Source organism: Corapipo altera, unplaced genomic scaffold, assembly GCF_003945725.1.
Source record: "Corapipo altera isolate COAL_440 unplaced genomic scaffold, ASM394572v1 61286, whole genome shotgun sequence".
NCBI classification, from domain to species: Eukaryota; Metazoa; Chordata; class Aves; order Passeriformes; family Pipridae; genus Corapipo; species Corapipo altera.
In genome coordinates this window covers 5,757,665-5,770,765 of record NW_020884907.1, presented here as the reverse complement: position 1 = coordinate 5,770,765, position 13,101 = coordinate 5,757,665, and the positions used below count along the sequence as shown (strand labels likewise).

At 40.1% G+C, this 13,101-nt stretch overlaps 1 protein-coding gene across 4 annotated transcripts in view; it reads right to left on the bottom strand.

The window, feature by feature from the left end:
* Window positions 1-13,101, bottom strand: part of LOC113951571 (A-kinase anchor protein 2-like) — a 264,418-nt gene that overhangs the window by 188,054 nt on the left and 63,263 nt on the right. For all 4 annotated transcript variants that reach the window (XM_027652664.1, XM_027652653.1, XM_027652654.1 and 1 more), the window contains exon 3: window positions 12,558-12,688. In XM_027652664.1, coding sequence (XP_027508465.1) covers window positions 12,558-12,688 — 131 coding nt within the window. The remainder of the gene's footprint in view (window positions 1-12,557; window positions 12,689-13,101) is intronic.

The window sequence follows — 13,101 nt, the reverse complement described above, 5'->3', positions numbered from 1 at the left end:
ACTAATTCCTGGCAATTGAAGGTCTCTGAGTAGAAACAATGCACTAGCAACATTAAGAAAAAAATAGCTAATAAGAAGAAAACAAGTTCTCAAAACTTGTTTGTGTGAAGCAGACTTCAACTGCTGGAACTTGTTTTCAATTCATTCCTCCAGAGAATTTATTCGGTTTTCAGGGATTGCTGTCCAGACCAAGCTGGACTCTTTACCTGACCTTGATGCTACACATTCATGGAAGACTTTCCCTGATAGCCTCAATAGGGCTAGGAAAACAGGACAATTTTTCTGTGACATAGTTTCAATATAATTGATGTTTTGCATTTGTAAAGCTAATGTTAAGTAGTAAAGAGCAGAGAATTACATGGGGATTTTGTATGTAGGGTGGTTGCTCCTGAAATTACTTGTTTAAAAGATGATAAAAGGAGTGCTGACCACTGCTGCCTGCCTGGAAGATTACTAAAAGTTATCCATAGCCTTAAAACTGGCCTTTCAGTGATGTGGCAGTTACTTGCAGTCTTTGGCAGGCAGTAAAATATTTTAGGTAGTGCATAAGTGAAATTACAGTTATTGCCCATGAAGAAAATAGAGCTGAGGATCACCATGTTCTTGGCATGGTGACACCCTGCAGTTGCCAGACACCACAGCTCTCCTCAAAGGGTGATCCCAATGGGGTAAGGGTTCAAAGGCATGAGGCATTTCCCTTGCATATTTTGGGACGTAAACAGAGTATACATGCAAATCCTGTGGCAGCTGCATTGTTTTCTCTTGCTGCAACATTTCCTAAAGTCGGAATGATGTTAAGTTGGCTTTTTTAAATTTATTTATTTTCTTACCTGAAGATCCTATGGCATTAAAACTAGACTGCCAGTGTAACAGATATGAACCATCTCCTTCCTCCCCATTAGTAGTGATATCTTATTCCTGGGAGTAACTTCTGAACAGTAAGCTTGATTGTCCTTGCAGGACCAAGTCAATGGCTAGCCCTATGTGACCCCTCTGGAATGGCATCTGGAGAATACTCTGGTTTCCCAACAGGGATGCTGCAAGCAAGATGAGACTTACACGCCCAGCTCTGATGGTGATACACTGTTGCTCTGCAGCAGCTGATGCCTGGAATGCATTTCTATATTTAGGACCCTTTTCTGTCTTTTGGGCATATTCCAGGTGTTCCAAGTCACAAAACTCAGAGATCATCAGACAAGTCAGAAAACCTTTAGCCTTTTGCTGTGACTTAGTAGTATTTCATATTCCCCTTCTATTCTTTTGGAACTGAGAGCTTCATCTTCAACTGAAAGTCTCAGCAAACCTGACCTGGGTTGTTATGACTGTCCCTTTATCTGATGGACCTAAAGAAAAACATCTCACTGCAAACCAGGCCTGCAGCCCATTTCCTGATTGCAATGTGGGTTCTTGGGAAGATCAGTTGTATAAAATTCGCTGTCTTGATCAATAAGGACTCTTAAATTTAAAGAGTGGAAATAAGGCTGAAGATGGACTCACATAAGGAAACGGTATTTCTAAATACATTTTTAAAAATGCACAAAAATAAAAAACCTTGTCATATATGGCTAGGATTCCAAGACTTATTTAAAAGTTGTTATTTGACATGAGTATTACATGCTCCCCTACCGTATGCTTACATATTACCAGTAATGCAAGTTTACTGGAATATCTGGTCTATTCACATTTTGTGCAGTTCAGGTTCTGTAGGCAAGCTCATGTTTCTCCAGCGGGTTTCCTACATATTAAATGTCCTTTAAATAACTCCACCATTTAGGACATTTTCCCTGGGGTATCATCAAAGATGTCAGGGCCTGTGCTGGAATGCCTTCTGCCTCTGGTGTCTGTTTGCACAGGACAACCCTTTCTTCTGGTGTTGAAGAGTCCATCAATTGGCTACAAACTTGACTTATTTACATAATAAATCACTCAAGCTTGGAAAACCTAGGCTCTAGTTCATGGTTCTGGTCCTCACTTCCTTTTCTAGTGATGGTTTGTCTTGCTGACTTGCATTATAAAGTCTTTGCAGTAAAGAGTATATATTACTGTGCACAGCACCCAGTGGAGTTGTGGGACCCACCTAGAGATCCAGTAGGAATCCAGGATTCCTGGATCAGAGAGTGACAGCAGGAAAAAAAGAAGAAATAAAACAAGCCCAATGGTTAATGGGCGAAGGTAAGAAAAACATCAACACATAAAGGAGATGAACCAATTGTTTAGGAACTGGATTTTGACAGCTGAATTAAAAAATAAAACTCCTCCAAGAATTATCAACTAAAGCTACCTATTTAATTATGCAGCTGCGTCACACCATGGGCCTGAGGCACTTAATGCCACATCTTGCAAAACAAGAGAAAACTGTGAAGAATTCTGAAGAGCAAAAATTCAGTCAGGATTCTAAGAGGCATTCGTGAAGTTGCCTTCATACAGTGAGAAGCAATTCCTGTACCAAAGAGATCAGCTCACATCATGCTAAAAGTGTGGGAAAGATAATAGCAGAAATGAACACTGGAGTATGAGATCTGGAAGAACTGTTGAAGTACCTTGCTTCAAATAATGCAAGAAATCATTGGCAGAGGCAAGAGTTTAACCCAGGGGTAATTTTCTTCACATGCTCTAATGGCTGATTTCTTCCCTTGAGGCAATTCCCAGGGACACACTCTGCACCACTTACATTGCCTAGATGAATGCAGGATGCAAAGACGTGGTCCCTGTGCCTCTGTCCAGTAGTAACTGACTGCAAACTATTTCATTAAAGTGCTGTTGTTGCCTAGAGTGTAGACTGTTACTGAAAGCTTTTTATTTTAGTATGTTTCCTAGTACAGAGGTAGGTGTACACGATGACAATAACCTCTGCCTACAGAACTCATTTCATTTAGGTGTTCATGCTTTTTGCTGATAAAAGCATGAATCCACAAAGGGAAGCTTTGCTTGTATAGCTGCATTAGTAAAAATGTTCTAGTACAGAGTTGGCATAATTTAATAATCTTTTGCATAGAGGACTAATGCATTTTCCTGGGAATGGAACAGCATGAACATGGTATTGCTCTGCCAGGTCCTCCAGACCAGTTACAATCTACAAAATGTTTTCACAGCTTTTTGAAATTTCTTTCCCTGCAAATATTCTTTCTAAGTCATTAATGATATTTTAAAGTCATAATCCAAGACTCCAGTTGCTTGACCTTGCTGACCAAACTTGGCAACACATAACATGCTTTGTTCAGGAGTCCCAGTTAAGTTCTGGATGTTCATTACATTGGAATACCTGGTAAAGCTCTGCTTTATCTGACCTTAAACTCATTTTTTTTGTTGTTGGTTTTGCAAAATACCTTTGATTTTTTCTTATTTTCCCCCTTGCTCCCCCCTATTGCTTGGCAGTGCTCTTGAAATCTCTGTTAAGTTCTTTTTCCCCTGTGGCAACATCAATAGGTTAAAGCACACGCCATGCAAATCTTACTTTGAAATGGTTTTAATCCATGCGCATTTGTTGTATAAATTCTCTTTCTGTCACCACTTATTACTCCCTACCTCTCCCCAGTACGTTTTGCTGCCCCTGTGCACATCTGTCATACCAAGTCAGTTTTCTCTTTTGAGTTTATAGCATTCTGGTGCTGGGTCCCACTTCTCAGTATCGTGCACTACAGTCACATGCCACTTCAGCCTGCAAAGCCCCTATTTGTACAAGGCAATGAGCATGTTTTACCTTTCTAACATGCTGATCCGAGTGCTCTGAATGTCCTTCATCGTTAATTTGACCGTATCATTCATGCGTTATATTCTTGGATGTCTATAAACTTTTTTACAACACACTGAGCTTCCCTGTTACTGCTTGTTTGCTTTTTTATAGTGAGACCATGATACATTCGCAAGTAGACTACTGTCTATTCCTGACCATGCCTCCTTGAGACTTTTTTCGTGATCTGCACATTCCCAATGAAATCCATTACACTCATTCCTTTCTTATCAATCAGGATCCCTGATTGCACATCCAGTCTTTCTTTGCCTTATGTGGACCACCAGCTGGGATTTGCATTACTTTTTGCCTTAGAATTCACATACTGTAGCAGTTAAAATACCCTGCAGGGAAGGTGACGTGTTTTTCAGACTGCAGATTTTTTAAAATCGAGGCTCAGACTGGCAATGCCCACTGGGTGGCTCCAGACACTGCACCTTGCTTCTCCTCTAACTATACTTCTACCTACTCAGTGTCTATATTGCATGTTCTGACCTCAGAATGTTGTGTACACATGTGTATGTTTACCCTGCATGTTCTAGCCTCTCTATGTTCAGCACATGAAGAGTGGTTTGGCAGGGAAGAGCGAAGTCCTCTGATTTAAGGTGGAGATTAAATGATCACTGTAAAGCAATAAAATAAATTAATGCTGTTGCCTAGCTCCCTGCTTTCTCTTTGTAAATATACTCTAGGTTTGTAATTTCTTTCAAGATTGTGCACATGTAAGTTAACTCCACACAAGCTTGACCTCCTCTTACAGAATTTCCATAATTTTATTTTTCCATCCACCAGCTGCTATATGGACTAACTGCATGTAAGGAGCTGTTTCTCCAGTACTGCCCTGTGTTAGGGCTGGTGTATAAGGAAAGAAAACCAAGCAGCCAACTCCAGCAAAGATAAGCATAACTAGGAAAGGAATGGAGACTAGTCAGTGTTGTTTTACCCCAGGCAACTATCTCACTTGACACATGATTAAGATTTAATTTGAATGTAATGAAGTCAACAATTCCTACTCTTCATGCTATATTACAGTTTGCTGCTTCAGGAAACCCTTGTCAGTTCTACTAGGCTTAAAAGGGGTATGAAGGTCTTAGATGGCTTTCCATACAGAGGGAGTGTGGATAATCCATATGCAATGACATACATAAGATATATACATAGGATAATACATGGATGATGAAGAGATTTCCCCATCTTTCTAACAGCATCAGATGGAGAGTGATGTGCATTTTTTATCCTCGAAATGTTAAAGCCAAGGAGGCTCTGGGGTTTTGCACTTGATAATCTTCCACCAGGTCTCATCTACTACAGCAACAGATACTCAGCTTTGTACAAAATGTCCACTTTATTGAAAGGCTGTAATTACTGAAATTTCATTTTTCTTGCTGAACCTGACCCAGAGGTAGTAATTGACTCTTTCACAAGGGACTGCAGCATGTGATCTATTGTTAACTCATTTAGTAACTGATGGTACTTTACTAGTGTTAGCTTGCCTAAAAGAGGTGTCCTTGAAAACCTCCTTCTGCTCTTTATGAACATGTCTCTTAATCTACAGCATACTGACATGGATGAAGTGTCAGAATCACTAGAGGTGGAAATCCCTTGATCTATAGAGGCAGAGTTTTGGAATGTCTTTTATATATGGCTCTCAAATTAGGCAAATGGGTGTCTTTATCAAGGTTCATATGCGGTACACATATTTAAAGAGAACATAGGTGAAGTGGAGGGAGTGTGCTCGAATTGAACAGTCAATCCTTTTCCTTATTTTATAAGATGCATAACAATCATTAAATAACTACAAGTTAGAAATGCATAGGAGATGTGAAAGATCCAGAGATTGCTTACTACTAAACACAGAACAAGCAACTGTTAAGGCACTGGAATGTCATTCTGCTATTTTAAGTATGAGTTGAGTTTCAGAGCTGAAGTAGTAAACTGTGTTATTATTTTTAGTGTTGGTTTGTAGTTCCTTTTTTTTTTTGTTACATCTGAATATATTATACCATCTAAAAAAGCCATGAAACCTATTGCCACTCAGCTCATTGCTCTTCTGAGACCGTCTTGCAAGTCCTGAGAAATTCTCTAATCACACTGCAGAGCAGGTTCCTTTCAAAATCTGAGATATCCTATTGTTGAGGCTTTATGCCTGGTTTTGTTTTGTTGTCTATTTTTCTAGGAAATGTATCACATATGAAATACATCCTAGCCAGAGCTCAATGGGAGGTAAAGGTTATGCTGTTTTGGAAACCATAGTCCTTGAAATCTACAGAGCTTCAGTATATAAGAACTGATATTGCAGTCTTAGCTGAGAACCAGACAGAAGACTTGGAGATGAACAGCTGCTCCTGTGAGGAAAGGTTGATATTCCCTCACAAGGTGAGCAGAATTTGAAGATACTGAGTGGCTATGATGAGACATTCTAGGTAAAACCCAAAAATGCTGAATAAACAATGCTCCTCATCATTTTCTCCAGCTGCTATCAGTGTGGAAGTTGCAAAACAGGATGCATTGTTCTCTGCACTAGCATAAGCTTCAGAAAGGGTTCATATCTCTCTGAAGGCTAAGACTGAAGGGAAATGGATGAGGCCTTGCTAAGGAGAGGTTTATGACACCCCTGGTCCTGACTTGCACTGTCTACTCTAGGGGAGGTCTGAGCAGCTGGTTTCAACATCAGATGATCCTTCTTCTGAAGGATTGCAGACTGCAGTCACATCTATCTTATGTGCTCTCTCTCCCTCTGTCATGCAAAGACTATTAGTGAAAGTCCAAGATAGACTGAATTATATTCAGAGTTACCAGTCTGATATATGCCAAGTTTTTATCCTGGAAAGAAGATGCAAGATACAAACATTGGCATCAGAAAGAAATGAAAGAATGGGCGCTTGAAAGAGAGAAAATGCCAAAGGTACAGCAGCTGCAACAACCTCAGCTGAACCATAAGCCTGTATTTGCCAGACTCTTCAATGAGTAGAGACTTTAGTGTAGACTCCATCTAGCAACACAGATCTGTGAAATGCTCATAATCTGTTAATAACATCTGTTAATAAGATTTTATATTCTTCCTATCAATTCTGCTTGGTGACATTTTTCTTCTCAGGGCCCAACTCAGACTCTTTGACAACACTCAAATCTGAGTATTTACCTGGAAAGATTCAATTGCAGTAATGGAAGAAGAGGACAATTCTGCCAGCTTTGGAGAAGTTCTACTGCATTTTGGATCTGCTTCTACTTCCATTAAGACTTCTGTCTAATAACTGATAAGCAGACTTAGGTCAAGCACAATAGAACAACAGAGAGCCTTGCACAATCAAGGCACATTTTGCCTGAGAGAGGTGGTGACATCTCTCTTCCTCCAGCACTGGTCATTTCCCTTGTATGCTTCCATACAGCATCTATTTTGGTCCTCCAGGTCCTTTTCTTGGATAGAAGCTGTGCATCTTCTGCAGTTCCTCTCATAGGCATCTTTCAGTTCAGCAGTTCTTTAAAATACTTTCTAAGGATTTTGTTTGAAGAACAGCAGCACTCTGAGATGGGAGCTGCTGGGAGGAAGGGAGATTTTGTGGGCATTTACTACCTGCTCTCATCAGCAAGGCAGCAGCAACCAGCAAAGACGTGCTTGTCCCAGGAAAGAGTTATGGTCCAAAGCACAGAGCTTCCCCTCCCATCATTAACACTGGAGCTCTCCCTCTGTGCTGGTCTACCACGGAAAGTTTTCTCCTAGAGGTGACACAGCTGTGGCTCATAACCAGCATGCCCAAGGGTGAAGCACCTCACAACCCCAAAGGGCTTTTGTAAACGTTAGAACCTTGGATATGCTGACAATTGAACAGGCCTGAACAAAGAACAAGGGATACATGTATACCTTGGCTGCTGTCCAGCATTGCTTCACCCCCAAGAGCTGCCACACTGCCAAAATGCCACAAGTGTCTCTTATCTGTGCATTTTGGGAATCCAGAATCCACTGGCCTAAGCTGCCTGCCTGGCCCACATGTCCAGAAAGGCTGCTCTGTTAAAGCAATAATTTTTCACCCCTTGGAGTTACTGGGTTGCTCCTCATCCAAGGTGAACAGATGCACTGTTGATTACTGAAGGGATATGCCACTTCGCTGAAGATTTATTTCAGTGGTTTTCTTCACTCAAGGAACCACAACAAGTTCAGTTCTGGTATTTCATGACAGTGTCCATGGTCAAGTATGGAGATATGTTGTCACGGAGTATTTCTTGTTTCCATGATACACAAAAGCTTCAGAACAATGAACACTCTTCACCTTTTGTAGTAAATACAGGCCACCAGCACATCCTATAATTTAACCTACTAAAACAAAATAATTTTGGGGTCATTTAAAATGCTGTGAAGGAACTGCAGGCTTTGGGTGGGCTGCTCTGCTCTATGAATACTACCTGTTAATACCCAGATGTCAAATGCCAACTTTCCATTCACTGCTGTGAACAAACTAGATTGTCATGTGGTAAAAAATAACCATGGGAGGCATGCAACACATTCCAGGATTTGTTTCACTAGGTTTGTGATTTGGAGAATAAGTTTAAGGGAAGGGAAAAAATTTTCACTAATCTTTCACTCATTTACTATCATTTACCCCACATCTAAGGTAGGTGCACAAAACAGATCACTTTTGCACTGTGTAACACTGTGAAAGAAACTCTGAAATGTCTACTTCCCTCTAACATTGACCCCAGATCTTTAGAAGAACATAAAGATCCTAAATAGCTTTAAAATTTCTCTGTTCTTTCTAAGTACAGTTTGTGTCGGGAGATATCCAAAATCCAATGGCTTCACTCTGCCATTGATACAATGCTACCACCAATCTTCCAGCCAAGTTTCAAACATTTAATTATGTCATCCCACTACTGCCAGATCTCCAACCCACTTAAGACTCAATGAATACTGAATAAGGAGTTCAGTCTTCTTGTTAAGACCACTGGACCAACCACTTTTTTAAAGAAATGCAAGAGACAAAGGATTTTTACACGGGGCATCTTGTCTTATTCTGAAGATTGAAGACAGGAAAGGAGTGCTGGAAATCTAGGACCAAACTTAATTTAGCTCTTTTGATTCCTCTATTTTCATTTCACATTCTTGGAAACAAAGGCTGTTTCTAGCATTCATACATTTCAAAATCTCTAAACATATTTAAATAATCCCAATTGTCAAATCATCATTCTGCCTGTAATCCACCATCACACCATTCATATGCCTGCATCTTGTCCTCATCTTGCACTCCCTGGTTTTTAACTTGTAGGTACATCATGTACTTCTAGGTCCTCTTGTTGTTAACTATCAGCATAATGGTAGTATTAAATTATTTGTATTGCATTCTTTGTTCTGCTTTATTCCTGTTCTTGTGATGTTGATATTTTTTCCCTTGCTTAGCCTGAAGTGCAGCGAATTGCTGAGTAATGTAAGCACTCTTCTTCAAAATGGTTTTGCAGACAAGAGAGCTCATTAAATCATTGCACTTACTCATGTCTAAGTTGCATCATGTGCACATGTCCTTGCAAGCTACAAGCTTAAGTATATGATTTCTTGTATCATGATGTCATGGAAGCCTAATAAATAAGAATCAGTCTTTACATCCATGCATATTTACTGCCTCAGTTCAAATTAAACAATTCCCACACGAAGGAGAACTGGGTACACTAGCTTAAGAATAAACACTACAAGCATGTTCACATCTTGCAAAACATATGATTTTAGTGGGAAAATCACTTAAAACTGAATTAGAGAAAGCAATACTCTACCAAAGCATTTTTATTAAGTGAAAGACCTTTAAGACCACCTAAAACTCACTGCTAGCTCTCCTGTTTCTCCAAGGTAGACATATTTGCCTTTCTGGACAGAACAGACCTACATGAACCCACATCCTCATTTAGGAGTGTTAGTCTGGTCTCAAAACACCATCTCCTTCAGTTTTCTGTTCCAAGCATCACAATTCATTCAGCTTGTCAGACCTATTGTTTACAGTGGGCCTGAAAACAAAGATAACTATTTCTCTTGTACCACAGCTATTCATGTAGTAAAAGCAGAGATGGAACCTTTCTGAGTGCTTCAGTGTATGTAGAAGAAATGGTGCTCTCTATGCTGGTGATGGGATGCTCTACTTCAAGAGGAAGGGGATGACTGCATGTTCTTTGTTAAAGAAGGGTCACAGGCATTGGCTGCCAGCAGCTGCTGGACTGTAAGGACCGAAACTCGGCTGGCAGCAGGAAGGAGTTTGATGGGATTGAGCAGCAGGCCTTGGGCAACAGGGGTTGAGAGAAATCGCATCACCTGAGGACCAGACACTTCATCCCAGGACCTGTAAATATTTTGCTATGTTGATTGTCCTGTCTCCCTCAGCAAGACATAGAAAGACTTTGTGATGATGTTATCAGACCATATAGAAACCCCTTTGTTCTCCTCCTAGCTAAGGGAAAATATTAACCACTTTTGTAACTGTAGTAGAAAATTGTGTAATCCTCTAGTTAGCATAATCCATCCCCTAGTTAGCATAACCCATCTTCCTCATTAACATGTCCTGCCCCAAGACCCTTAAATTGTGAGAGGCATGTTCAATAAATATTCCAGTTTCTAGCCCTGAATTGGGATTGATTAGTTATTGACCTCCTACACTGGACATTGAACATCACGAATAAGCTTCACCCTGCTCCTAGAGTAAATACAAAAGACTTCATATATTTTCCAGCATGTGTGTCACAAAAACTCTTCATAGACATATTGATGCTGCAGCTGCTCTGTACTGGGATGTACGATGCAGTGTGGCTCTAATGAATATGCAACATCCACAGCACAATGGTCATACAGTCCCCTGGCATCAACACTATGGTTGGTCTTGCAGTAGTTTCCTACCCTCCTGGTGAACCAGCTTAGTCTGTCCTCTGTCACCCTCATTGGAAGGGTTTGGGCTTTTTCACAGGGTTCCTTTGGATAGTACACAGTAGATTTCCAAAGGGCCATCAAGCCCCTTCAAACATGAACAAATGAACGGTAATCCTCCCCTCTGATTCTCTCCTGGGAATGCAGAGGGAAAATGTAGTACACAGGCAACAAAACAATACTTTCAGGATGAGTCCTTCTACTTCACTCCTCTGGATAATGTCCTTGACATGTCTTTCTTCTTCTTCCCCCTTCTACAGCTCTTTACCTTCTCAGCCTATTTTGATGGGCTCTGGATGAGTCATGTTGTCACGGATGTAAATTGCAAATAGACTAATGACCTCAACCTCTACTGTCTCATCTCTACAGTTCAGGTGTAACACCTCCTCATTTAAATTAAAATGCTTTTTTACTGTCTTTGGAATTCCCTTAGAAAGACAACAAGGAAGTTAAGCATGTTAGCAAGGTTGTCATGCAAACATCTCTTCAACTCAGGGGCAAGCAGCTGACTTATTGACAGATAGGTGGTCACAGGAGAAGAGAGCTCTGTTACTTTCAAATATTCAAACATTTGATTTCATGGTTGCATTTAAGGAAGAAAAAAAAGTAAACCATAGGGACAAGGTTTTACACAGTCTTTCATCTTGCATTTTGGACTAATTAAGCAAAGCAGGTTTCATTGTGTTCAGTGGTGGTAGTCCTAGAGTTGAAACTAGGCACTACCTCATGTGTTTTGCTGAATGGGGTCAGAACACTTAGCACCTTGCAGCATTCCATACTAGATGAAATATGTACATATTTCTGAAGTACAATCAATGTATTTTTTCATTTATGACATTAATTTTTGAAATAAAATATCATGTAGTATAGGAAATCTAAAAAATCTTTCTTGCCGTATGTTACCGCAGATGTAAAAGAACAATAGGTATTCTCAGATCAATTTCAATTAATAGCAATCACAGGTCAGAGACCAGTAGCATGAAGCAATTCTAACATTCATGCCGATCTACCACTTCCAGAGAGAAGTCATTTCGCATTATCCAAGCTTAAGGTAGGTCTACTTGTGTGTATCCCCAAAGAAACATTCTCACTGATTTTTAAAAAAAATTTCATAAGAAGCCTGTCATAAGGCAAATTGAGTTCACTAGATTCTAGGTTAATACCACAGCCCTTAGACGACTGGTCCTATTTGCTTTTTCTCTGTCACTTGTATGCCTTAGATGACAAATTTGTAAAAGCTGTGTTGCCAAGTTTTACCAACTTTTGCCAGCTCAAAAAACTCTAAATTGACATCAGCTAAGTGGTAGAAGCAGCTCTGGAATTTCATCTGTGAGGAATAAAAGGATTTTCGTTCCGAGGTTTAGAGCTTATTGTTTGTGGCAAAACAAGGGAAAACACAAAAAAAAGAGGACAAATATCAACTCAGACTGCAATAGTAAACTGATAAAAGGGAATAATTCTAACACCCAAACTTTGCTTCTGAAAGCAGTAGGTATTTGATCTGCTGGTGGCATCTGCTGTTGCATTTCAAAAAGTCATTTGCACCAGTGAAAAGTGAGTGCAAAAGAATGCTGCTCCCTTTGAACTCCTTTTGGCTGTAGGAGGTGTAAAGCAATGGAGAATCTCTCGAGTGTTGATCAAGTCATACATGTGTATCTGAAGAGGCAACTCAGACTCTTTTTAACTTCCTCATGAAAGTAATCCATAAAAGTCAATTAAACACAAAGATAACACAATGGCTCTATCTTACAAATCATGGACATTTAAGAGACAAATTCTGGGCATGTTTGGCTGTACTTGTGACCGCCTCTTACACTCTTCCCTGGGCGGCTGCCATCAGCTGCTGCCAGAGTTGGGGACCCGGGAAAGGAAAGCCCCCAGCCTTAACAAGAGTGACTGTTCTTAGGCAAAGCTAAAGGCAACTGTCTCTACCTGTGTATGTTTTCTTCCAGCTTTTTCACCTTCAGCTCATCCTCTTCTGACTGCCTCCTTCTGGCTTCTTCCTCTTCTGCAGAGCCAGCAGGAATTCCCTGTAGCAGCCATTTTTCCCGAAGAGCTTTTGACTGTAAGGTAAAAAACCCCATATCTTAGGATCAGACTGAACAAAAAAACATCTAGATATTGAGAAGGAGCTGCCTTCACTTGTGAATATTAGACTGTCCCCACTGAATTTCTGGTTACTGCTTTAGACAGTTGATAGCAACCAGTCTATTAAATGTTTATCCAGATGTCAGGTCTTCCAGATTTAGGACCATCAGTTTTACAGTATACACTTTATTTACCATTATTTCCTTAACATAAAGTTATTTTTAGTTCTAATAAAAACAAGTGTTTAAGCCACACAAATTAGTGAGTCCTGCAAGAAATTAAATCTTTGAACAAAAATGTGAATCTCTCATGAATGATAAGGCATGTGCTGGAAGGACTAAAGTCATAAACTTCTTAAAGCTTCAAAAACAAAAGAGCACAGTGCTCT